At 43.9% G+C, this 27,158-nt stretch overlaps 2 protein-coding genes across 3 annotated transcripts in view; both read left to right on the top strand.

Annotated features, from left to right (window-relative positions):
* Window positions 1–10,213, top strand: part of HEPHL1 (hephaestin like 1) — a 93,761-nt gene extending 83,548 nt beyond the window's left edge. The window contains exons 16-20 of one of the 2 annotated variants that reach the window (XM_029208575.1): window positions 2,277–2,499; window positions 3,972–4,111; window positions 8,646–8,808; window positions 9,273–9,344; window positions 9,443–10,213. In XM_029208575.1, the coding sequence (XP_029064408.1) occupies window positions 2,277–2,499; window positions 3,972–4,111; window positions 8,646–8,808; window positions 9,273–9,344; window positions 9,443–9,642 (798 nt within the window). In that variant the 3' untranslated portion in view covers window positions 9,643–10,213. Of the gene's footprint in view, window positions 1–2,276; window positions 2,500–3,971; window positions 4,112–8,645; window positions 8,809–9,272; window positions 9,345–9,439 lie in introns of both variants that reach the window. The other variant, XM_029208574.1, reaches the window with a different exon arrangement.
* An 8,497-nt stretch (window positions 10,214–18,710) lies between these two features.
* PANX1 (pannexin 1) overlaps window positions 18,711–27,158 on the top strand; it is a 40,694-nt gene continuing 32,246 nt past the window's right edge. The window contains exon 1 of the mRNA XM_029206937.1: window positions 18,711–19,188. Coding sequence (XP_029062770.1) covers window positions 19,008–19,188 — 181 coding nt within the window. The 5' untranslated portion in view covers window positions 18,711–19,007. The remainder of the gene's footprint in view (window positions 19,189–27,158) is intronic.

Genomic DNA, 27,158 nt, shown 5'->3' with positions numbered 1-27,158 from the left:
AGTTTTATAGGAGTGCAGGGCTATAGAGGAGGCATTGGGAAGAGAGTCTAGGAAGAGAGAACATCATGAGTCAAGCTGAAAATAGGGAAGTAGAAGGTGTGTTTGGGAAATGTTGAGAGTCCCGTGCGGCTATCACCTAGGGTAGAAAAGGAAAGCAGCAAGGGAGCATAAGCTAGAGAAGTCCACTGGGAGAGCACATGAGGGGCTTCAGGACCTGTCAAGGATTAGTCTTTTATTCAGTAGGACCATCACTGGAAAGTCACTGAAGACCTCTAGATATGGGAGTGATGACATTAATCTGATGGTTGTCAACAGGATGCACTGGAGGTGCAGAGAGCAGAGACCAGAGAGGAGCCAATTTCTAGTCCAGGGTGAGGTATTAATATCCTACACTAGAAGGATGGCAGATAGAATGGAAAGGAAGTCACAGAATGGAGAGGCATTGTGAAGGGAAAAGAAATGTAAGATTTGATAGCAAATGAGATGGGATGGAGTGAGGAAGATGGAGGAAGTAAATACTGAAATCAAGTTTCCTGAACTAAATGACAAGGAATATCATAGTGCTATTAGCAGAAATAGAGAATTCAGGAGAAGGAAATGGTTTGAGGGAAATACTAAAATTCACTTTAGAAATGCTTAGCAGATTGAATTGTTGCAAGAGGCACATCCAGGTAGAATAGCTAATAGGCAGTTGAAAATGTGGGGGTTTTCCATCAAAAGAAAGCTCAGGGCTGAGTAACTCGACATGGAAGTCACCCATGGGCTCATATCAATTCCTAAATCATCCAGCTAACTTTTACCCATATGACGTGGAATATAAGCATCTGTAATACCTATAAATATAGTCTTACTTGGGTTTCATCTCACACCAGTCAAAATGGCCATCATCAAAAAATCTACAAATAATAAATGCTGGAGTGGGTGTGGAGAAAAGGGAACCCTCCTACACTGTTGGTGGGAATGTGAATTGGTGCAGCCGCTATGGAGAACAGTATGGAGGTTCCTTAAAAAACTAAAAATACAGTTACCATATGACCCAGCAATCCCACTATTGGGTATATATCCAGAAAAGATGAAAACTCTAATTCAAAAAGATACATGCACCCCAATGTTCATAGCAGCACTATTTACAATAGCCAAGACATGGAAGCTACCTAAATGTCTATCAACAGATGAATGGATAAAGAAGATGTGGTACATACACACACACACACACACACACACACACACACACACACAATGGAATATTACTCAGTAATTAAAAAGAATGAAATAACATCATTTGCAGCAACATGGGTGGAACTAGAGATGATCATACTAAGTGAAGTAAGTCAGACAGAGAAAGATAAACATCATACGATATCACTTGTATGTGGAATCTAAAAAAATGATACAAATGAACATATTTACAAAACAGAAATAGACTCACAGACATAGCAAACAAACTTATGGTTACCGAAGAGGAAAGCGGGGGTGGGGGATAAATTAGGAGTTTGGGATTAACAGATACACACTACATATAAAATAGATAAACAAGCACCTAATGTATAGCACAGAGAACTATATTCAACATCTTGTAATAACCTATAATGGAAAAAATCTGAAAAAGAATATTGTATATTTATGTATATATGTATATATGCATAACTGAATCACTATGCTGTACACCTGAAACTAACACAACATTGTAAATGAACTACACTTCTATAAAAAAATACAGTCTCACTTGAAAAGCACACAGGAAAATAGAAGTAAGCATTTGTTTATTCAACAAATATTTATTTAAAACCTTCTATGTAGTAGACACTGGGCTCTGCTCTGGAGACTCAGCTATGAGTGAAGGACACAGCCTCAGCCCTCACAAAGCTCACTCTTGGGCTTCCCTGGTGGTACAGTTGTTGAGAGTCTGCCTGCCAATGCAGGGGACACAGGTTCGTGCCCCGGTCCGGGAAGATCCCACATGCCGCGGAGCGGCTGGGCCCGTGAGCCATGGCCACTGAGCCTGCGCGTCTGGAGCCTGTGCTCCACAACGGGAGAGGCCACAACAGTGAGAGGCCTGCGTACCGCAAAAAAAAAAAAAAAAGCGCTCACTGTTAGCAAATTTTTAGAAATAGTCCTAAATTTTCACAAAGATCACCCTATTCTTCAGGATTTCTTAGTACTTATTCCTTGGTCAATAGGCTTTTAGTATTTTTACAATGACTTTCTTACAAGCAATTAATCAGTGTTATTAAATTATTCAAAGGCTCTTCTAATTCAGTTTATTTTTCTTTCAGGATACCTATAGTGGTTTGATGGGTCCTCTGATTACATGCAGGGAAGGAGTGTTGAATGAAAAGGGAAGAAGAAGCGACATTGACTCTGAACTTGTTCTCTTGTTTTTGGTATTTAATGAGAATGAATCCTGGTATCTGGATGACAATATTAAGAAGTATCTTAATAAAGATCCACGAGATTTTAAACCCTCTGATGATTTTGAGGAGAGCAACAAAATGCATGGTATATCACAGGTTTAAAAAGGAGACAATCTCATAGAAATCTGTGGAAGGTCCCAGCCTCCCTCTCTGAGCCCTTCTTTATTCCCAGGGGCACCTGGACTGAAGAAAGTCCTCTAAAGCCTTCCTTCAGAGGGAACCAGACAAGCCATTGATTGGCTGCCCGCAAGATCCAATGAGGTTTTGGACCAACTGTTTAGGGAGCTTTATCTCCGAATGCTGGGATCCCTAAACTATCAGACTGTAAAGTAATTCCTAGGGAATGAATTATCACTTATTGGTATATTTCTGTAAGAATACAGGATAACTTCTAGTTGATCAAATTTGAGGGGCTGGTTTAACTGTCTCTGGAACATGAAACACCATCACCAGATTTCTGTTTTAATGTGTCTATGTTATTTAATTCTTTGAAATTTAAGGTACTTCTTTTTTTTTAAGTGTAAGTAATGTGTTCTAATTGACATACCTATCCTCTCTCACCGAGATCTACTTTTGGCCAAAAGTGTGCAAAAACATAGTTCTTGCCCAAGATAACAAAGCTAGTTAATTGCTAACATTGATTAGAATATAGTAGCCTGATCTCTGATTCAGCTACTCTTTCCCCTACAATTTTGCCTCCCTCTCCCAAAAGTTTCTTAGTAGGCTCTCTCTTTTTAATGAATGTAACTCATTTGGTTGTGTCATGATGTAAAGAATAAAAAGTTAGTAGAAAGCGGGGGAGTGAAAGTCCCCACCATGTCAGCCCAGCTTGAGCTTGCTTTAGTAATTGTCAGATCATGGGTTCAGCCCATGTGAAGTTTTCCTTTTTTTGGAGATTCAGCCAGGTTTAGGAACTTGCCCCAAACTAGTTCTCAGAAAGTGAAATATTAAGTAAATACCTTTTAATTGCTTCAGTTTTGATTTATATAAACTTAATTCTCTGGCTTTTGTCCACTCAACTGTAGAACGGTATAAATCTGGCGACCTCACACATGAGGCGGTAATCCACCCCATAAAGGGAATATGCCTATTTGGCATGTTCCAACCAACATGTACTGCTACCCAAGAGATAGCTTTTTTTTTTTTTGCTGTACGCGGGCCTCTCACTGTTGTGGCCTCTCCCGTTGCGGAGCACAGGCTCCGGACGCGCAGGCTCAGCGCTCCGCGGCATGTGGGATCTTCCCGGACCGGGACACGAACCCGTGTCCCCTGCATCGGCAGGTGGACTCTCAACCACTGCACCACCAGGGAAGCCCAAGAGATAGCTTTTAAAAACAAACTACTATTTCTCTTTTCTGGCTATCTTTTATAGGGATTTCTTAGTACTCTGAATTTAGGGTCTTAGATGGTGGGGACATTGGCAAGTGTGAGTGAGATTATTACATGTTTACCAGGCAGACGAAAATATTGGTGACCTAAAGATCTTCTTGAATCAGCTCTAAAACTAGATTAAGTAATCATCACTAATCAAAGGCTGTTCTCTTTTTACATTCTTAGCTATTAATGGAAAGATTTTTGGGAATCTCCATGGCCTCATCATGAATGAAAATACAATGACAAACTGGTATCTATTAGGAATAGGAAGTGAAGTGGACATACACACCATTCATTATCATGCTGAGAGCTTTCTTTTCAAGGTAAGTATAAGAAAAGTGTTTTGAGGAAGACTTACTAACAGATTCAATATATTTCCATTGTGAAAAGAGAGTTATTTGGCAATAAGTCTTGTGAGGGGTGTTAGTGAATATTAGAGAATGGAACAGAAAAATATGATTGTGTCTTTCCACTGGTAGATATTTCTTAATATGTATTTTATTATGCTTGTAAAAAAAAAAAAAAAAAAAAAACCTCTGAGGGCTTCCCTGGTGGCGCAGTGGTTGAGAGTCCGCCTGCCGATGCAGGGGACACGGGTTCGTGCCCCGGTCCGGGAAGATCCCACATGCTGCGGAGCGGCTGGGCCCATGAGCCATGGCCGCTGAGCCCGCGCATCCAGAGCCTGTGCTCCGCAACGGGAGAGGCCACAACAGTAAAAAACCTCTGAGCTTCAGATGAGTTTTCTCATCAGTTATATGGGGATAATTCTGACCACTCTGGAGTATCGTATATGAAAGTACCCATAGTATTTTGTCCCTTTTCCTCTTTTATTTTTTTCTTTTCTCTTTCCCTTCCCTTTTTCCATTTCTTTTCTATGTGATTAGCCAACAGAGTAGTCCTCTCTAGTAAAGGAGATATTTCAAGCTTTGGCTTGGGCCCAAAATTTTACCTTGATTTTTGCCCTAGTGGGCTGGGCTGGACCATGTGTGGCTTTCTGCCTTTCGAGCATCAAGCTGCACTATATGGGTGGTGCTGGCTGTGCTGAATCACCTGGGGAGCCATTGAAGAAGCAGATTGCCACGCCCCACCCCAGACCTGATGAATCAGAATCTCAGGGATAAGGTCCAAATATTCTGTCATCTCAAGAGCTGTGCAGTCTACAAGGAAGTAGAATAGAAAAGAATAATCACATCTAATCTGCAGGGAAAACCTGCACTGCTCCTTTTCCAATTATACAGGAATGAACAGCGACTAATGAAACATCTAACATCCTCTCCCCTCTGTATATTCATTCAACACAGTTTAAGATACCAAGTACTTACCTACAATGATTTTAGTTTCACATATTAAATGGCTATGCTGCTTTTCAGAACTTGGCTTTTTCAATCCGCATTTTAAAAATTATATTAAAAATATATAACATTTAGTAAAATTTATAAAATCATACAATTATTTTACATACATATAAAAGTTATTTTATATACATACATAAATATTTTAAATTAAGCTGTAGTTTACACTGAGTAAAATGCACGCTATTTAGTATACAGTTCTGTTGTGATAAACACATACAGTGGTGTAACCAACACTAATCAAAATACGGAACACCTCTATCAACCCCCTAAAATGTCCCCTTTGCACCCTCTAGAGTCGTCTACTTCCCTATGTTTAACCCCTGGCAACCACTGAACTATTTTTTGTCTCTATAGTTTTGCCTTTTCTGAAATGTCATACAAATGAAATCATGCAGTCTGTAGCATTATGAATCTGGCTTGTTTCATTTTGTATTGGCATTTGAATTGCATCCACCTTGTTGTAACAGCAATTTTTTCCATTCGATCTTTGAGCAATATTCCATTGTATGGATGTATTGCAGTTTGTTTATCCGTTCCCCCACTGAGGGACATTTGGGTTGTTTCCAGTTTGGGGTTACTAAAAATAAAGTCATTATAAACCTTTGTGTACATGCTTTTGTGGGAACATAAGTTTTCATTTAAGTATATTCTGGTATCTCGTTTTTTATTTGAATTTTCCTAATGGCTATGATACTGATTATCTTTTCTACCATCTGCCATCTGTAAATCTTTGGTGAGATGTCCAAATTTTATGCCCATTTTTAAATTGGATTGTTTGTTTCCTTATTGGTGAGTTTGAGGGCTGTATATATTCTGGGTACAAATCCTTTCTATCTATATGATCTGTAAATATTTGCTCCTAGTCTGTGGCTTTTCATTCCCTTAACATTATCTATCAAAGAGCAGAAATCCTTAATTTTGATATAGTCCAGATTATCATTTTTTTTCTTTCATGGATCATGCTTTTGGTGTCATGTCTAAGAAATCTTTGTTTAACTCAAGGTCACAAAGATTTTCTTCTAGAAGTTTTATGGTTTTAGGTTTTATATTTAGGTCTCTGGTCCATCTTATTAATTTTTATACGTGGTTCAAGGTTTATTTTTTGCATAGAGACATCCAAGTTTTCTTTTCTTTCTTTCTTTCTTTCTTTTTTTTTTTTTTTGGCTGCACCACGGCATGTGGGATCTTAGTTCCCCAAGCAGGGATCAAACCCACGCCCCCTGCATTGGAAGCATGGAGTCTTAACCACTGGACCACCAGGGAAGTCCCTAGACGTCCAATTCTTCCATCACCTTTCAGCAAAAAGACTATCCTTTCTCCCTTTGTGTCAAAATCATATTGATCATACACATGTGGGTTATTTCTGGGCTCTCTGTTCTATTACATTGATTTATATGCCTGTCCTTTCTTAAATGCCACACTGTCTTGATTGCTTTAGTGTAATAAAAAGTCTTGAAATCGGATGGTGATTGTTTGGGCTGTTCTAGATCTTTGCCATATAAATTTTAGAATCAGCTTTTAAAATTGTGCTGGGATTTTGATTGAGGTTGCATTGAATCGGTACACTGATTTGGGGAGAATTGATATCTTAACAATATTGAGACTTTCAATCCACAAACATGGCATATCTCTCTATTTGTTTAGAACTTCTTTGATTTTTTTCATCAATGTTTTGTAGTTGTCATCACACAGATCTTGCATATATTTTGTTAGATTATTACCAATATCATGGGTTTTGGTGATAGTGTAAATGGTATTCTTTTTATTTCAATTTCTAATTGTCATGCCAGTATATAGAAATACAACTGATTTTTGTATAATTGACCTTGTATCCTGCAACTTTGCTGACAAATTCTAGTAGCTTTTGTAGATTTTCTTTTTGTAGACGGTTATTTTTGGGGGGCGGGGGTTCCTACATGGCAAATCATGTTGTCTGTGAATAGAGATGGTTTTATTTTTTTATTTTCAATCTGTATGCACCCCGCCCCCGCTCCTTTTTGGTGTTATTGCACTAGCCAGGATCTCCAGTAAAATGTTGAATATTAGTGGCAAAAGTAGAGATCCCTGCCTTATTCTTAATCTTAGGGGGAAAGCATTCAGTCACTCACCATTGAATATAGAGTGAGCTGTAGGTTTTTATAGACCCCATTACCAGGTTGAAGAAGTTTCCTTCTATTCTCGGTTTGCTGAGGGTTTTAATCCTATTTTTTCTGCATCTATTGCGATGATCATATTTTATTTTCTTTAGTCTATTGGTGAATTACATTGACTGATTTTCAAATGTTGAACCAGCTTTTCATTCCCCACTAAACCTTACTTTGTCATGATGCACTATCCTTTTTTATATATTGCTGGATTTAGTTTGCTAGTGTTTTGTTAAGGATTTTTGCATATATGTTCATAAAGAATATCGGTTATGGCTTTCTTCTCTTGTAAATTATATGTCTGGTTTTAGAATTGGGCTAATGCTGGCCTCATAAAATGAGTTGGGAGTGTTCTGTCCTCTTCTGTTTTCTGGAAGAGTTTGTTTAGAAATGGTATTATTTTTTTCTCTAAATGTTTGGTAGAATTTGCCAATGAAGCAATCTGGACCTGGAGTTTAATCTGTTGGAAGGTCTTAATACAATTTCAGTTTCTTTAACAGATAACCTGAATAGATCTAACCTGAATAGATAATCTATTCAGGTCATCTATTTCTTCTTGAGTGAACTTTGGTAGTTTTCATCTTAAGCAACTTGTCCATACCATCTAAGTTATAGAATTCATGGACAAAACAGTTGTTCATAACATTCCTTTATTATCCTTTTTAATGTCTATAAAGTCTTAGTGATATCTCCTCTTTCATCTCTGATATTTGTAATTTGTGTTTTTTAAATTTTTTCTTGGTCAGTTTGTCTAGAGGTTCGTATTAGTTATCTATTGCTGCGTAACACATCACCCCAAAACATAGTGGCCTAAAACAACACACTCTTATTATCTCACAATTTCTCTGGGTTAGGCTGGAAATAGTTTAGTTAGTTGGTTCTGAATCAGCACCTCTCATCAGGCTACAGTCAAGATGTCAGCTGGAACTACAGTCATCAGGTATGACTGAGGCTGGATGATCCACTTCCAAGCTCACTCATAGGACTATTGACCAGAGGCTTCAGTTCCTCACCATGTGGGTATGACATGGGAGCTGGCTTTCCCCAGAGTGAATGATCCAAGGGGAGAGAGTGAGAGGGTCTAAGACTCTTGGAAGTAGAATGCCATGACTTCTGCCATATGCTATTGCTTTCAAGGACCAACCCTCAGACAATGTAGGAGGTGACTACAAAGGTTATGAGTTTCAGGAGGCAGGGATCCTTGGGGGCCATCACAAGCTGGCTTCCACAGGGTTTAACAATTTTATCGATCTGTTCAAAGAACCAGCTTTTGGTTTCTTTGATTTATCTTTATTATGTTCCTATTCTTGATTTTATTGATTTCTGCTCTTATCCTTATTATTCCCTTCTTTCCACAGATAGATAAATCTTACCGAGAAGATGTATATGACCTCTTTCCCGGGACATTCCAAACCATTGAACTGTTTGTGGATCACCCAGGGACATGGTTATTACATTGTCATGTATCTGACCACATCCATGCTGGCATGGAGACAACCTACACAGTCCTTCGAAACATCGGTACTGTTATCTGTCGGTGATGCTGATTTAGATAGGACCAGGCTTCCTGTAGACCCTGAAAATAGGAGGCATGAGAACATAGGAGGCATGAGCTCCCCAAGGAGCTCAGAGTCAAGTAAGAGAGACAGACATTTAACCATAATAGAATATGACATATGCCAAGATAGAGTGCAGAGTGCAGGGTTCAGTGACAGCAGCAGGAGGCAATGATTAACAGTTTGAACACATGAGCCAAGGTTCCATAGATGAATCTTAACAGGTGAGCAGAAGCTTGCAATGTGGATGGGGTATGAACAGCATGTGTACTGGCATGAAGTAGCACAGTGAGTATCCAACAAAGACTTACAGATACTGGTGGGATAAAGTCTTTGTTGGTGAAATGACATAACTCCTGAAACAACTCATGTCATGAAAAGAATCTACTCCTATTGTTTGTAAACCATCAAATTGTCTTCTTTGTCCAGACAACAGGATTCCTTACTCCACCAAGCCTCCTTCTAGAGGAGCGTCCCACCCGGCCACAGCGCCCTCTAATGGTATTGATACCCTCCCCCAATCCTGCACGTGAATGGTCAGTATTCACTCCCCAGGGAAAGGCAGAGGCCTGACACCTTACTTTTCTTTTGCACAGAAGAACCTGGCAAGGAGCAGCTCTACTTCTTAGGCAAGAATCTGGGTCCCAGAGGAGCCAAAGCAGCCTTGGTCATCCTTTTCATCATCGGACTCCTTCTTCTGGTTGTCATGGTGATTCTCTCCCTCACACTGCGCTCTGCAAGGAAGCGGGTGGCATATCAGGAAGTCCAGTCCTGTGCGCTCCCCACGGATGCTCTGTGACCTGCTCGTCTTCCTCAGTAGGGAAAATGGACCACGTCTCGTTCACCAAGGAAGTCTGACACTGTTCCTGGATCAGGCTCTGATCCTCTGGAACACATGCAAAGCAATTTGCTTTTATTTATTTATTTTAAAGGGGCTGTGAATAATCCTCAGGATAAAACAGAGAAAAGGAAGAGTGGGCATGACTGAGAAAACTGACCCAGTCTGTTCTCTGAATGAATTCGCTGAAGTGGGAAGACCCTCTGAAAGATATCTTTGTTTTCTTTCTTTCATAATTCTTAGATTAGATAGTGCTTCCTTAACAAACCGTCAAATTCTCTAGATGGACAATTTCGGGAAAGAGTTACACTGCGTCAGACATCTAACTGGAATGGCGCTGATTTTTTAACGTTGTTATGTAACATGCTTCCCTTAGTGGTTCCAGGAAAAATAACTTTCTGAGGAGTTCATGAAAATGTCTAAATCAGTATCTGCTGATAGATTTTGACCAAATGAAATTTTTGGAGGCTTCAGCCAGCTCCCCTGGCCTTTTCCTCTTTCATATAAATAGCTTGTGCACTGTTTGCTACAAAAGGCAGAGTTATATGCATTTTTTAAAATTCTGCCATTTTTATGCAAACCTGTAGAGATACTTAAATGTTTACGACTCACTTCATGTTACACATTTTTACAAGATGTTTCTGTGGCAATGCTTGTATTTTCAAAAATCAGCTGGAGAATTTGTATTTGTATTTCAGAATGTGGAGGTCTGGGATCTGAAATAGCAGGCTAGTTCTCCCACTGTGAGTCAAGACACTCCCTGAGAGTTTAGTGGGAGCTTCTAAGGGGAGGGAGGACTTTGCAGGAGGCAAGTCTGACCTTGAATCTTGAGTCTGATTTTTCATTCAGTTAGGAGGATCTTTCCCAGTCTCCATCTTTTATGGAATAAAGACAGTCTCATCATGTAAAAACACACCAGGAAGAATTAGTCGATGCAGCTGACTGGCTGGGAGGAGAAGGGATCTCACAAAATCCTCGAGTCCATGCCTCTTAAAAACATAGCCTCTGATGGGAAGAGGAGAGAAAAGAAAAGGCAAAATTGTCCTGGTGGCAATTTTTCAAACCGACAAGTCAGCTCTGAGACATGTATTACAGTTTTCAAGTCTCAAATACAAAATAAAATATTGAACAACTAAACCCATTACGAGGCAATCCATACTCTCTATATGCATGCCTAAGCTTTAGGTGTAAGATTGATAAAAGCAACATTTATTACTAGACTGAGAAATTGCCTTTAGCCCACGCTGCTGCCAGATGAGTGATACTAGTACATCTGCCTTAACAGTGGATCATTTGGCTGTTCAGGTGAACAAGTAGGGCCTAAAAAATACTCTGGTGGAGGGACTTTTCATACCTTCTCATCTTCATCTTGGTGAGGGGAAACGGGTATTTTGATAGAGGCTATAGTCTTACATAAAACAGGATGCGAATGCTAATAGTCCTGTTCATAATCTGCTTGAATGTCATATCAAACATGGTACCCAAGGATTTTGAATTCCAGCCTGCTAACCACTGATAATGAGATTTTGTAGTACGTGCTCTACAGTTTTCAGACATGTGTAGGCTGTATAATTTCATAATAATAATCATGATAAATGACAGACTTATAACTCACCTAGACAACAAATTATTTAGTTATGTTTTTTCCTTTTCTCTTAGGTTATTTTTTTAATGAAAATGAAATCACAAAGTAGTTTGATTATACTGTTTCTCTTTTTAATAAAGTTTCACATATCATAAAGATGGCTATTCGCATGTTTTTTTCCCACCCCCCCCCACCCCAGGTACAGTGATAGGTAATTTATTTTACCTGGAGCAGGTGTTTAGTTAAAGGAGAATTATCTTTTAGGTATTTAGCAACTATCCTAGTTATACTGTTAGAAGAAAGGAAACAAAGTAACAATATATCTCTACAGATAACACACTCTCCCCAAACATTGTTTCCTCAAATGTACCACATTTCTTCATTCTAATCAACCACATTTATACACATCTTTTCCTCCTGTTACAACAGAAGAAGTGTCCCTGCTCCTAGCAGGGCCAATCTCTCCCTTAACTCTGGACCTCATCCCTTCTTGCTTTCCCAAGAACTTCATTCCCCCACTTATCAGTTTTCCCTCCTGCATGAAGTCATCAAAAATACCCTTCATTAAAAATAGAAAACAAACAAAGAGCCATTGCCTTTAACTCCATAACCTCCTCCAACCCAGTTTCTCTGGGCCCTTGATAGCAGAACTGAAAGTACGGCCCACACACTGTCTATTTCACCTCACCCTATGCATCCCTCCACCCATTCCAATGGCTTCCCATCCAGAGGGCCCTGCCCCACCCCGACTTTGCATCCCAATCTACTGTTATCAAAACCATAAGAACCATAATAATCATAATGGAAATGATTCCGTTTCCTGTGGCTTCTTCCCCATCTTTATTTTACTTGACATCTCAGTAACCATTGGTAGCTCCTTGCTTTTAGATCCCCTCTATTTCCTTGGCTCTACAACATGACCTGCCAGCCTTGCTTCTTCCTCAGGGGCTATTCCCTCTCAGTCTCTTGCTAGGTCCTTCTTCTCCCTCTGACTTAAATGTTAGCATGACCCAGGGCTTGAACTGGGCCCTTTTCTCCCTTTTGCCCTCTGGGGTGTGCTGAATAATATCTCCATAGATTCCATGTCCCTGAACCTGTGAATGTTATCTTATATAGCAAAAAGACTTTGTAGCTATGATTAAGTTAAAAATCTTGAGATGGGAAGTTTATACTGGATTACCTAGATTGGCCCGAAATGTAATCACAAATGTTCTTATAAGATAGAGACAGAGGGAGATTTGACTACAGAAGGAGGCTGTGTGACAACTGAAGTAAGATGCTGAGCTGCTAGCTTTGGAGATGGAGGAATGCTGCTCTAAAAGCTGGACATATATACACTACCAAACGTAAAATAGATAGCTAGTGGGAAGCAGCCGCATGGCACAGGGAGATCAGCTCGGTGCTTTGTGACCACCAGGAGGGGTGGGATAGGGAGGGTGGGAGGGAGGGAGACGCAAGAGGGAAGAGATGTGGGAACATATGTATATGTATAACTGATTCACTCTGTTATAAAGCAGAAACTAACACACCATTGTAAAGCAATTATACTCCAATAAAGATGTTAAAAAAAAAAAAAAAAAAGCTGGAAAAGGCATGGGAATGCATTCCCCACTAGAGCCTCTGGAGGGAGCTTTGTCCTGAGGGCACCTTGATTTTATTCCATTGAAACTGATTTCGGACTTCAGATTTCCAGAACCGTTAGAGGATAAATGTGTGCCAAGTTTGTGGTAATTTGTTACACCCTCTCCATAGGTTATTTCACTCATCCTCATGGATCTGAAAACCATCTTTATGCTAATAAATTCAAAATGTGTTCCTCCTTGGGTTGCAAACTACAAGTCCTATTCAAGCAGATCACGGTAGCAGTCCCCTAACCAGTCTCTCCCTTTGTCACTCCTGTCCCTTCCAGCCACAGTCCACACAGCTGCAGCAGTGTTCTTCCACATCTGATCACATCACTTCCCTGGTGAATCTCCTTTACTGTCTTTCCACTTCACTTTCAATAATATCTACACTCCTTACCTTCGTCAGTAAGACTCAGACCGATTTGGCTGCCCAACATGTCCACCTCTCCAACTTTATCTCTGGCTCCTCTCTGCTCCAGCTTTTATCAGTTCCTGTGCCCTGCTAGTTCCTTCTTGCCTCAGAGCCTTTGCACCTACCGCTTTCTGTGCCTGGAATGCTCTTTCTCTCTAGCACCCTCATCCCCTTTCCTGCCTTTCCTACTTCAGATGTGAGCTCCCCAGACTGCCCTTTCTATAGTGTTATTTCCAATTTCCATTATTTTCCTTTGTAGCACATATCACGGGACATATCCATTTTACTCGTTAGTTTGATTTTTGTCTGCTTCTTTGACTGAAATGTAGGCTCCATGGAAGCAAGGACCCCAGACCTGTTTTGCTCACTGCTGCATCCCCAGCACAGACCATAGTGTAGATACATAATAGTTGCTCAGCAAATATTACTTGAGTGAATAAATGAATATATAAACTGAACAGGCAGAACGGGGCTTAACTATCTTGACTTTGACTATTTTGGTCACGAAAGATCTCATATTCAAATGTCAACTGTCAAGGATACCAAGCAAACAAAAAACAGTTCTGGCACCATAGCTGTGAAGCCCACAGCTGCTTTGGCCTTCTAACTACTGACACTGGGATAAGGAGTGGGGGAAGGGAGGATTTGGAGGAGGATGTGTTATTTAATCCCTAAATGCATGTTATAACTATAAAAAGCAATGTCATCAGAAATAAGGAAATCCTAAGAAATTTTCACGGCTAAGGGGAGCTAACGAGACAAGACAACGAAAAATAATATGGTATCCCTGTATGGGATCCTAGAACAGAAGAAGGATAGTACGTAAAAATTAAGGAAATCTCAATAAACTAGACTTTAATTAATATAAATTTATCAATATTGGTTTGCTAATTGTACCAAATGTACCATATAGGGGAAACCGCTACGGGTGTCTTGTACCATCTACTCAATTTTTCTGTAAATCTGCAACTGTTCTAAAAATTAAAGTTTATTTTTTAAAAAAGCAACATTATACATACTGTCATGTGACACCTTAAACTCCTGAGATTGGTAGTGACAGCTATTAAAAGCTAAGTGCCCTGGGGAGGCGGAAGGGTAAACTGCGACAACGTGAGAGAGTGGCATGGACATATATACACTACCAAATGTAAAATAGATAGCTAGTGGGAAGCAGCCGCATAGCACAGGGAGATCAGCTCGGTGCTTTGTGACCACCTAGAGGGGTGGGATAGGGTGGGTGGGAGGGGAATGCAAGAGGGAGGGCATATGGGGATATATGTATATGTATAGCTGATTCACTTTGTTATAAAGCAGAAACTAACACAACGATGTAAAGCAATTATACTCCAATAAAGAAGTTAAAAAAAAAATCTGCAATGATGTGGCAGGCACTGTTACATATATGATCACATGTAATCCTTAGAACAACCCAGTGAGGTAGGCGGTCTTACCCTTATTTGGCAAATGAGGACATTGAGACTTAGAGATTCTCAGTGATATACCCTTGGTCACATAGCAAGTAAGTAGCCAGTCCAGGAGTTGAACCCAGGCCCTTACTTTCTCATTTCCTGCCAGAGAAACTTGGCACACATTGGATTATTTGATCTGATTTTTGCAGTAGGAAAAATGGCTCCTTTAACCACCACTTTTTTTTTTTTAATCAGAATAATCTTTATTGATATGCTCGGTGCTACCTTGTTAATCCGGTCACGTTGTCTCTGTGGCTGAGGTAATGGGGAGAGCCCCAGCCAGCGACGGCCCGGGCCCTGGGGGCGGGGGGTGGGGTTGGCCTGGAGGAGACCTGGTTATTCCACTGATACCGACCAGGGTTCTTGGCCTTCCCCAAGCAATAGAAATTGACTAGAGGCCAGACAAGAAATTCAGGAAGGCTTTATTGCGGCCCCTGCTGTAGCAGGGGGAAGTGAGAGCAAACCACAGGTTCCCTTGCTTGCTTGCTCTTATATGGGGTGAGGGTAAGGGTGTGTCCAGGGGTCAGGCCAGAGGGGTGGCTTGGGTGTCTTGCCCACCGCTTAGGTGGTGCTGTGTGCAGGAGGCATGCGCAGTACCCTGCTTTTGCTCCCAACACCCTGTTTTTGCTCCCTGCTCTTCAGAAGTGGCAGCTGAGTTGTTTTTGTTTTTGTCTTTTGTATCTTTTGGTCCGGAATTTGCCTCAACTGTGCATGCACACAGTTATTTTTAGTCCCATAGAGTTTCTTTGTATTTTGTAGCTTGAGGAGAGGTGTGTCCACCTGCCAGCTTTGCAGCACTGCAGCAAAGGGTCCCAGGTCCCAGGGCTATCTCACCACCACCCCCCGCGGCTCCCTCCTGAGTTGTCCTGCCACCCCCCAGGCCCTTCACAGGCCAGCATCCCAGGCCCAAGACAAAATCAACCAGAAAAATTAATTCTTCTTCTCTCAGCTGAGCACCTGATGTAGGGGAGAGGGGCGGCTCCAGGCCTTTCTGGCCAGGGGCTCCACTAGGGTCATGGTCAGCCCCTGCCCAGCCAGTGCCCTGACGATGCCATCTGGGGCACCGGGTGGGAGAGGTGCTGAGCCCCACAGCATGCGGACAGGAGGCTGGGGGCGTACCACCACTCTTTTCTGCGCCATTCATGTCTGTTCTCAAAGACAAGGGGCCAGTTTGGGCTCTGATTACTTCTCATGTGCAAAATCTCAGCAGCCTCTTACCTTGCCTCTCCACCTCCACTCTGCATTTCAATCCACTCTACATGTGGCTGGAAGACATCTTTCTAAAGCGCAGCTCTCTGTATATTACTCCCGTCCAAAACCTCTCTAATGCCTACCGAAAAAAAAAAAAAAAATTCCAGACTAACTTCTCTGGCCCCAACCCCTTCACTTTTGTCTCCCTCACCTTCCTCTTCCCTATACCAGTGTCAGAGGTCTCCACTTCCCATTTCCTAATGGAAAGGTCTCCACTTCCCATTTCCCACTTTCACTCCCTCCTAGAAAGTTCCTGTGCCAGCTCTGCCTGCCACAAACGGACGCATCCCACCAGGCCCCATCTTTTTATGCACACTCCTTGGCTTACCCCACATTTCTCAATATTACTTACACTTTCTAACCTGTATCATAGTTAATTGTGCACGTACCTTATTTCTCTTACTAAGCCATGAGATCTTTAAGGAAATGGAATGCGTCACTTCATCTTTGCTTCCCCATCCATCGAGCCCACACCTGGCCCATCACTACCCTCTAATACATGCCTTGAATGTATGGCAAAATGAATGTAAGTTGGGCCACCTGTTTTTAAACAATTTTCAAAGTGAAAGATTTTCATCTTCCTTCATTTAATAAACCTTTATTAAAATACCTACTATGTGTCAGGCATTTATGCTAAGTGCTGGAGATGAGAGTGGTTGGTATACACAGGTGTGGACCTGCCCTCATGAAGCTTACCATATAAAGGGGGAGACAAACGTTAAATAAATGGACAAACACATATTTGTTGAATTATACTTGTGACTTTCATTAAGAAGGAAAAATAGAGGGCAACAGTAATGGATAACATTTACATAGCACCCATCAATTGCTGGGCAATGTCCTAGGCGCTTTACATATATTAACTCTTTTTTTTTTTTTGCGGTACGCGGGCCTCTCACTGTTGTGGCCTCTCCCGTTGCGGAGCACAGGCTCCGGACGCGCAGGTTCAGTGGCCATGGCTCACGGGCCCAGCCGCTCCGCGGCATGTGGGATCTTCCCGGACCGGGGCACGAACCCGTGTCCCCTGCATTGGCAGGTGGACTCCCAACCACTGTGCCACCAGGGAAGCCCTATATTAACTCTTTTGATCTTTATCTCGATCCTAAGCAGTATAAACACTTTACAGATGAAAAAACTGAGGTACAGGAAGGGCAAGTAACTTTCCCAAGGCCCGCAGCTAGTATTACAAGAATATTTAACAAAGGGACCTAATGTAGTTTAGCATTATCAGAGAAGATTCTCCTGGGAAGTGACATCCAGTAGGGATCAGGAGGGTGAATCTGAGTTGGCCAGGCAAAGAGGCTACCGTGGAAGCGTTTTGGGCAGGGGAAGGTCTGGAGGAGGCATGGGGCTGGCTAACTTGAAGAACTGACTGGAAAGTAGTGAAGTTGATAAGGCAGGCAGTGGCCATGGTAAGAAATTTGGATTTTATCCTAAAAACAATGTACACTTTAAGTAGGGGAGTGAAAGGATCAGACGGGAGCTTTTAAAAGCTCCCTCTGGCAGCCATGGGGGAGAATGGTTTGCGGGCCTGCAGGGTACATAACCTGTATGCGGTTAGGAGAGAGGATGGCGGCAAGGAGCGTTGGCAGTGCAGGTGGAGAAAAACTATGAGATTTTCTACATTTAGGAGAGAGACGCCGCAGGATTTGGAAACTGGTTATGGCACCTGGGGAGAGACTGCAGTGTTACACAGGGCACTCCAGGTTTCTGCTTTGGGCGTCCCGGTGGATGGTGGTGAACTGAGCAAGATGGGGAAGACTGGAGTTCAGGTTGAGACGAGCATAAGGATTGCGGTCCTGGCCATTGTGTGGTCCTGGTCTTGTGAGTCATCTAAGTGGAGAGTGGCGCAGGCCATTGGATGAGGGCTCAGAGGGCAGGGCAGGGTGGAGATGTACATATGGCAGTTGAGGGCACAAAGAAGAGGCTTGTGTGCATGGACCTGCCCACGTACAAAGAGCAGAAAAGGCAGCCCAGCCCCAGGGAGCGCTCACGTTCAAAGGTGCTGTCTGCCCCCAAATGTTGCTGAATAGAGCGTCTCTTGACTATTTCTCAGCATCCACTACATGAAAGTGGTTCAGAAGTAGCTCTCCCCCAACACCCGCTTCCCGCAGACACCCACTGCTGGCTCCCAGACCGAGGCTCCCACGGGGAAAGCAGGAGGCTAAGCACAGACACCTGAGACCTAGTCAGACGCAGGGCTCACCACCACTGACCCCGCGCCTCCCTGTCCCGCAGTGCTTCTGGAAGAGTCCAGCGTTCCCTCTTCCGCACCGGCTTGGTCTAACGCGCTCGATAGCCCTTTAGGGCCCCGTTGCTCTTTGAAGCGTTTGCACGTGCTTTTAACCTGATTCCGCCACGTAGAAATGTTGGGGGTGAGGCGTAAAAGGGGGCCATCCTGTCCACTGGGTAACAGGTCGCTTTCAGAAATGATTTCAAAAATCCCGGGTGCCAGGAAGTGGGGAGAATGAGGTTGGGAGAGGCGCGAGGATTTGACGAGGTACCGCTCGCCGGGAAGCTCCCTTTGCTGGGGGTGGATCCCAGGGTCGCGGGATGCTGCCGCGCCCACCCGCCCCGCGTCGCCTCAGCTTCCGGAAACTCCAAGTCGCCAGGGCGCAGCGGCAGAGCCGCGGCGAGGCTAGCGCTTTGTTCCGCGGTTGAGTCTCGCGCCCTCGGGCGCGCGCATCCCGGAGACCTGCGGGTGCGGCTCTGCCCCAGGCCCGCGGCGGAGGAGCAGGCGCGATCCCGTGCGCCCGAAGCAATCCCGGGACCCGCCAGGCCAGGCCCCCAGAGAAGACAGCTGCGGCGCTTCGAGACACAAAGACCAGTGGGATGTGGAAGCAAACGGGGAGCCGGCAAAGGGAAAGCGAAAGCCGCGGGCCCAGTCAGTAACCGGGTGAAGGCACCGCGCCGCCCTCCCGACGCCGGCGGTACCCGGGCCTGCCCTTGCGAGCCTTCCTGGCCCAGCCCCGTGCGCCGCAGCCATGGCCATTGCTCACCTGGCTACCGAGTACGTCTTCTCAGACTTTTTGCTGAAGGAGCCCTCGGAGCCCAAGTTCAAGGGGCTGCGGCTGGAGCTGGCCGTGGACAAGATGGTCACGTGCATCGCCGTGGGGTTGCCGCTGCTGCTCATCTCGCTGGCCTTCGCACAGGAAATCTCGATTGGTAAGGTCCGGGGACAGCGGCACCGGGGCGGGTTGGGCCGGCGTTATCAGAGGTGACCGGGTCTCTGGCGAGAAGTGATTTTACCGCGCGTCCCTGGCGGTGCCCGCCGTTGTCATGGGCGTGAACGTTGGGAAGGAAGGTAGCCCGAGCTGATGGGCCGAAGCATTCTTTGTTCGCATGCTCCCTTCCCCCCCCCGCCCCCCGCTGTGGACCCTTCTCGCATCCCTGCTACCCATTTCTGTTCCCTGCTGCCCACTGATCCCGGCCCTGGCTTAGTGTTCAAGTCCCACTCTTGAACAACGCCGTTGTCACCAGATTTGCCTCTCTTTTCCCTCCCACACATTTCTGCGGTCACCCAAAATTTGTATCAGAGAAGCTCCCGAATGGCTAAACGGAGGACGTGAAGAAAAGTAGCCCATGAAAAGTGCTTTCTCCCTTATCTTACATTTAGTTGGTGTGTACTGAGACTTTAGCTCTGCAGGGTTGTGAGTGATGCGAAATAACTGCTCTTGGCCAGTATTAGAAGGGATACCCAAATCCTCTACCTGGACGGCCTTATTTTGAATGTGAGATGAACGAGTCCCCTTCTTGTAAATTCTCCTTTGTCCTAATAACAGTTCTGTGAGATTCTGAGAGTCTGGTGGTTTGGTCAGGATCACGTGGCTAATAAGCAGCTGGTCTTCCTCATCATCTCTTCTGACTTTGAGCGCAGGAGAGAGTGTTTATGAGTCAAGAGGAAGGCCGTGTATGAGGCTAGACACAGCTCTGTGGGGAAGGAGGCCGGTGGGGCTGGACAATGGGGAAAGCTTATGTGAAGGATTGGGCTGGCCCTGAGCCCCTGCCCGTGGGTGGGATTTGGATAAGCAGACGTGAGACCTTTGCCAAGATTTTGGGATGTCAGAGAATGGTACGTGTTCCTGGAAGGAGAGGAACAGCGAGGAGTGTCCTAACTGAGGCAGGAGGATTAGTCAGGGTTCCTGGAATATAAGAGTGAATATGGGCCTGGGTTAGTGAGAACAGAGGAGTACAGACTTGATGGTTTAAAAAGTGCAAAGTTGGGCTTCCCTGGTGGCGCAGTGGTTGAGAGTCTGCCTGCCGATGCAGGGGACACGGGTTCGTGCCCCGGTCCGGGAAGATCCCACATGCCGCGGAGAGGCTGGGACTGTGAGCCATGGCCGCTGGGCCTGCATGTCCGTGTGCTCCGCAACGGGAGAGGCCACAACAGTGAGAGGCCCGCGTACCGCAAAATAAATAAATAAAAAGTACAAAGTTATTATTTGAGCAGAGGCTGGACTGGTTGAAAACAGCCCTTAATAAGTAATAACCCGAGGGTACATGTAGGGTCTGTGAAAGAGGGGAGTTGGAGCTAGGGAGGATGCCATAAAGGTGAGGCATCAGTTGAGGTCTTGTGCGAGGGTGGGTGCCAAGACTAGAAGGGAAAGGATGGGAAATTTCCAAGATCAAGGAGTAATAATCCACTCTTGGGCCCCTAGCTTTTCATCGGCCACAAAGGGCCGAGACTGATCAGAGGTATCAGAAAGGCTGCAGGCCTGGGTGATTGGAGAATGATATTGATGGAAATGGTGAAGTTGAGGGAAGAGTTGGTTAGAAAAAGGTTACAGTGAGCTTGATTTTGTGATCCACACCACTAAGTTGTTCAACTTGGCAGGAAGCCGCCAAATTCATTTTGGAAGGTAGTCTTCAGTTTTCCTTGTCATTGGGCAGGCATAGATATAGTCAAGGCTTTCCCTCCGCCTTCCAGATGGCCGGGAGTTGAGGCTTCCGGTTGGAAGGAAAACCACCAAGTAGCATGGGTCCTGGAGATAATCTTTCCCTTCAGCAAATGTTTCTTGAGTACCAGCTGTGGGCTGGACCCAGTGCTGGGCACTGAGGACCCAGGAGTCAGGGAGACATGGACCCTGGAGGAGGGTGCCATCTGATGCCAGGAGGGAGGACTGGTTACCGTTCATGATGAACCCCGTTCAGTTGCCCCACTTGACTTATAAGCATAGGTTGTATTGCAAATACCTCAAATTTCCTTTTGCAGTAATTTCCTTTCGCAGTATTTTTATGGCAAGGAAGAATCTGTGTTTGAAATGTTGAAAGGCTCAGTGGAAGGTGGATGAGTGTCATTCCATGTGGCTCCATAGAACACATGAATGTCGCCATATGGTAGGTGCAGGAGGTCAGAGTTGTGTGCCACAGAAGGACCTTCATTTCTACCACACCTGTCCCCAGATGCCTCTAGAGGTGCAGCCCCTTTCACCTGGAGGTATATCTATATCTGTATCTATATCGAGAGAGAGTTAGTGAGTTAGTTTAGGAAATAGCTGAGTGACAACTCTGTGTAGAATACAAGCATAATTAGGCTACATGGCCTTCAGACTCTGAAATTATAGGAGTATTTATCTAAATTGTTGAAGAAACTAATTCCCTAAGCATGCTGCTTTTCAACAGACCAGACTCTGAATGGGATTCTTATTATTGGGGTCTTTTGATGGGTCAGCAGTACCCTTGGCTTAGGGCTACTCAGGACCTGGGACCGAGATGTCCTCCCCCAGGGACTGCTTTGACTCTCTGGTGCCTTAGCCTGGTGTCTTAGGAGACGCTGGGAGAGCAGAGCGCCTATCTCCCACCAGGATGCTTCATGCCTGGTGCCAGGGTGGCTGGACCAGATGAGCAGCAGGGGCAGCCACTGGACCCCTGCGGAAGGGTGTCTGGTCCGCCCAGGGAGCCTTCTCTCCCTGCTGCCCTCCCAGCAGGCAGCTGTAGTTCTGGACAGAGGGACTTGGTCCCTTAGGGTTAGCTCTGCTCTGCTGCTGTCATTACAGGGCAGGCGCTGGGCCAGCCCCAGTGAGCCAGGGGACAGAGAGAGCTGCAGCTGCTTCCAATGCTGTTAGTTCCCAGTTCCCCTCTTGTTTCCTCCAACTGAGTCAGCAGCCAGGTGGCTTAAGTCATCTGCTCTGTCGTGGCTGCTGTAGGCCCATCTTTGGAAATGTGTTCAGGCTGCCCTTCCAGGTGGCAAAGCTGATTCTTCTTTTCAGGGGAGTCTATAAGAATGGGCTAATACTTAGGGTCTCAGGGCAAAGGTCCCAAAACAGCACATCCTCAGCTCACGTTTAAAGGCAAAGCACCAAGGGAGCCTCCTGGTCCCTTTCCAGAAAGATGCCTGCTATCCAGGGAGGCTACTGATACATACATGTTTTTCTTTGTTAATTTTTTTTTTTTGGTACTTTATTGTACAGATAGTACCTAAATACCTTCTCATGGTAAAGGATTCATAAACCTCCTTCACTATGTGTTAGAGGTGAACACCGTGGACACTTTGGACAGACGTAAAATCCCCTTTCTCTGCATTAATATAACGTATACACATTTTTTTTAACCAAACTGAGTCACATCGTAGTGGTTTGCATTGTCCTGCTTAGTATGGAAAGCACACTGTGTGGAAAGGTGTGGAAAGCCTTCTGTGTCAGTACAGAGGTGTCACCTCACTGTTTTTTTTGTTGTTGTTGTTTTTGCGGTACACGGGCCTCTCACTGTTGTGGACTCTCCCGTTGCGGAGCACAGGCTCCAGACGCGCAGGCTCAGCGGCCATGGCTCACGGGCCCAGCCGCTTCGCGGCATGTGGGATCTTCCCGGACCAGGGCACGAACCCGTGTCCCCTGCATCGGCAGGCGGACTCTCAACCACTGCGCCACCAGGGAAGCCCACCTCACTGCTTTTTAATAGACAGGCAGGCAGATCTTCCATAGTGTGGAATGTTCCCATCATAGTTCAACCAGGCACTCCCCTCGTGATGTACATTTAGGTTCTTCCGAATTTTCCACCATTACACATCAGGCTTGTTGGTACATAAATCTTTGTAACTACTCCCCTCCTCCCAGCATTGAAAGGAAAGGAGAAGAGACTAGTATCGGTTTCCAGAAGGATGAAGTCATTTTCCAGGATAGTTTTGCACTCCTGAATTCTTATTTCAAGTAAGGAGAAGAAAATGCTGCTTTGTATACCCTCCACCTCCAGCTCCCTCTGAATGTGATGCTGTCAGACGAGTGGAAGAGGGATTTTGATGTGCTCCTGGTTTTAAGAAAGAAATAGCCTCTTTCAGGGGTAAGATTGCAACTTGCCATGGACTTTTTGATGTGTCCTTGTAGCACACTACATTTCCTTCCAAGCACTTATCACAGGTTGCAGTTAGGTAATTATTTGCATAATTATTTGTTGAATACTGTCTCGCCACTGGCCTGTAAGTTCATCAGGCACAGGAACCATCTATCCTCTGTTGGGTTGACTGCTCTGTTCATAGCTTCCACCACAAAACTTGATACATAGTAGGCATTCAATAGAGTGTGTAAATGAATGGAATCATCAAGGATAGCAGTAGGATTTTAGCATTTTGGGATCCTGAGTGTTAGTTGTTCTGTCGTCTATAAGATGGGATTTTATGTATCTTGAAAGAGTTCGTGTTAAAAAAAGTACCATCAAAAATATTTGAAAACTCTGTATAATGTCATTGGAGCTGACTAGAATAACAGTAATAGAGCATAGAATGTGAACTGACAGATAATAAGCAAACATTTAGTAACGATGAGATTGATTTTAAAAATATACTAGAATTTACCTGTTTGTTTAGCATTTGTTCTGTTTCAGTGTACACTGTTGCCTGACTTTGAAAGACCCAGTGAATTAGAAGATCTATTTTTAATTATTTACTAATCCCTTTCTCTTCCCCCCACCCCACAGAAAAAAAGAAAAGAAAATGAAGTTGTGGGAAAAACCCTATTATTTCCAAATAGATGAAACTCCCACCCTTATCACAAACTGAACATATGTCTTGAAATCTTTGCAGATTCTGGGTTTGGATTAGCAACATCCCTTTCAAAGCCACGCAAACACCCACCCTTCCTCTGCACATTGCTTTCTTCTCAAACCCCTAACTGAAGCAGTGAGTTTAGTCCAGTGTGGGGGAGGGGAGGCAGTTTGGGAGCATCATACCCTGGCTGAGTGAGTTGGATACAGCTGCGTGCTTTGGGGTTACCAAGGGCAACTGGGGCCACTGGTTTCCAGGGAAGGCACCGAGGTGAGCCTGCCTCTGTGTGGGGTGCAAGGTGTATGGCAGCAAAGGGAGATTCTTCTCATTTATTTATTCAACCTCTCTAAAGCTTGCACTCCTTTTTCTCAAAAGCCATTTGTGTATGTGTATATTTGTCTGATTAAAAAGATATGGCTGACTGTAGAAAATATGGGAAATGTAGCAGCTAGCGGCTGCTTCCCACTAGCTATCTATTTTACGTTTGGTAGTGTATATATGTCCATGCCACTCTCTCACTTTGTCACAGCTTACCCTTCCCCCTCCCCATATCCTCAAGTCCATTCTCTCTATCTGGTCTGTGTCTATTCCTGTCTTACCCCTAGGTTCTTCATGACATTTTTTTTCTTAAATTCCATATATATGTGTTAGCATGTGTGTTTTCCCCCGGACTTTATTATGTATACAGAGCTGACAACTTGTATTCTACTTTTTAAAAACCAAACTCCATTTCGGGTCATTTTGCCTCGTTCTTAAATCTTATAAACTTGCTTTTTGTTGGCTACCAAATTAAATGTTGAATAGGTGTATTGAAACTGAACCCATTTACAGAGTTTTTTGCTAATATAAATAGCATTATGAGGAACACTCCTGAACATAAACCTCTAAGCTATAAAGATCTCAGTATTTCAACAAATTATATAAATCTAATTACAAAATCAAAGAAGAGTGGCATTGTTTTCCGATTTTGCAAGTCTCCTTAATGCCTGGCTCAGTAGAAGACCACTGCCTGCTCCTGTCGGCTTCTCATTCATTGTGCAGTGATATCCCATGTCAGTAGCCTCTGGAAACCCTACTGTACATACTCACAAGAGAATGAGAATGAGAAGGCAGATAACAACTTAATAATATTGTGAAAAGAGGGTTCACATCATGAACCTCCTGGAAGAGTCTCAGTTTCCGGATCCCCCTTTGAGAACCATTCTCTGGCGTCAAACTGGAGAGTGGCGTTTGCAGTTAGAAGCACACGAAGTGTGCACGTTTCACGTTCAAAAGGCACTTCCAGTTGCCCTTCAGAACACGGTTTACACTCCTGTCAGCATGTAGGGAGCAGCCCTTTCCTCACTTCTTTACTGCTACCTATTATTTTCAGAGTTTTCAGTTTGCCATTCTCGTGACGGAAATGGCATCTTGTACCTCACCTTGACTTTGATTAAAAAGAAAAATTCAAAAAAATTTTTAAAACTACACATAAAAAAAGTCTATTTTGTTTGATTTAAAAAAAGAAAGAAAGAAATGGCATCTCACTGTTTCAGCCTGCAGTTCCCAGTATGCAGGGAATTTCACAAAACACTGGGATTTCACAAAACATAGTTCTGGGCTCTTTGTCTGACACTTGGCAGTTTCTAGAGGCTGCTCATTGCCTCCAGGCTAATTACCATTGCCTTTTGGCCTGGAGTATTTGATCCTAGAGACAGTCAGGTCTCAGCTGGTTATCATTAGCTTATAAAATATTTCCCTCCCTCCTTCACCCTTCCCCAGTCTCTTTTTATCTTTCTTTTTTTTTTTAAGCTAAAAGGTTAAAAAAATAAGTTGTTTCCCTTCTGACCCCTCTGTTTCCTGTTTAAATTTAATTAAATAGCAAAACTAGCAAATACTATTTTTTAGGAAATATAAAGATGTCTTTACAAACTCTTTCTTTAATATTAACATCTGCTCCACATTTGATGATCAAATGTGGGTTCTCAAAGTTTTTAAAAAGCACAGTCACTGCAGTGTGGAAAGGTGACTTTTCAGAGAGAGAAGTGCTTATTCAGCTGTACCCTTTCTTGGCAAGGTTCACCTCTCCTCTCTGATCAGGTTTTCTTTTGCAAAACAGATAATGATGCTGTTAAACAAGATAATACATGGAAAGACCCTGACACATGGTTTGTATTCAGTACATGTTGGTTGACTCAAGCTAGTGACATAAGCTTCTACAATCTGAAGGTAATTTGCAGCCGACAAAGCTGAGACGGAGGCCTCACGCTTCTCTCCAGGGATCGTGCAGATTCAGGGGCTATTCAGACAGGCACTGGAGGCTCAGCTCGGATAAGTCTGGGTGACCGTAACTGTGACTTGCCCACCTTCCCTTCCCCTGTGTTCCTTGGAGAGAGGAGAGTCCAGGGGCTGATGGACTTGACCTTCTTCTAAATAAGGCTTTATTCCTTTTGAGTCTCTATAAACATTCTAAGCCCTTATGTTCTCCGTGTTTCTGTTTTGCACACCTTGAAGTGAATTCCAGAACAGAAAAATGATGCACTTTGGAGAATTGAAGGAACACTCTTCTGGCACTTCTTGCTTACCAGAAAGGAACAGCTGTGTGGAGCGTATGTGACCGGAAGGCGTCTCACCTTGACTCAGTTTCATCCTTTGTAGCATGAGGACGTTGGATTAAAATTAGTTACTATGTGCACTCCAGTACCTTTCTGATTCTGGCAGTGGTTCATGCCTCGCCTTACTGTAATTACTCTTTCTTACCTTTTGTGTCCGTTCATTCACATCCTCATTCATGTCACTTATTCACTGAGCACTGCTCTGTGTTCTAGGATCTATCAGTGAAGGAGACAGACATTGTCTGGGAGCTTGCAGCCTGGCAGGGGAGACAGCTCCCCAATAATTACAGAGTTCTGGCTGTGATAAGTGCTTTGAGACAAGTGCCATTGCAGGAGCTTCGCCCAGTCGGGGGCATTGAGATGGCTTTCTGAGGAAGTCACAGACATGATTTCTTGGAGAATGGAAAAGGGTCAGTGTTACTGGGGCCTGCCGAGCAGGGTTGAAAGGGTGAGTGGTATAGATTCGAGAGCTGGGCAAGGATCCGATCGTCGAGGGCCTCATGGGAATTTGGATTTTAGGGTTTATCCAGAGCAGTCGGAGGGCTTTTAGTTATAAATGACATAAT

Source organism: Monodon monoceros, unplaced genomic scaffold, assembly GCF_005190385.1.
Source record: "Monodon monoceros isolate NGI ecotype Baffin Bay Population unplaced genomic scaffold, NGI_Narwhal_1 Super_Scaffold_7, whole genome shotgun sequence".
Lineage (NCBI taxonomy): Eukaryota > Metazoa > Chordata > Mammalia > Artiodactyla > Monodontidae > Monodon > Monodon monoceros.
The sequence above is the reverse complement of the archived record's forward strand: the minus strand, read 5'-3'. Positions and strand labels throughout refer to the sequence as shown.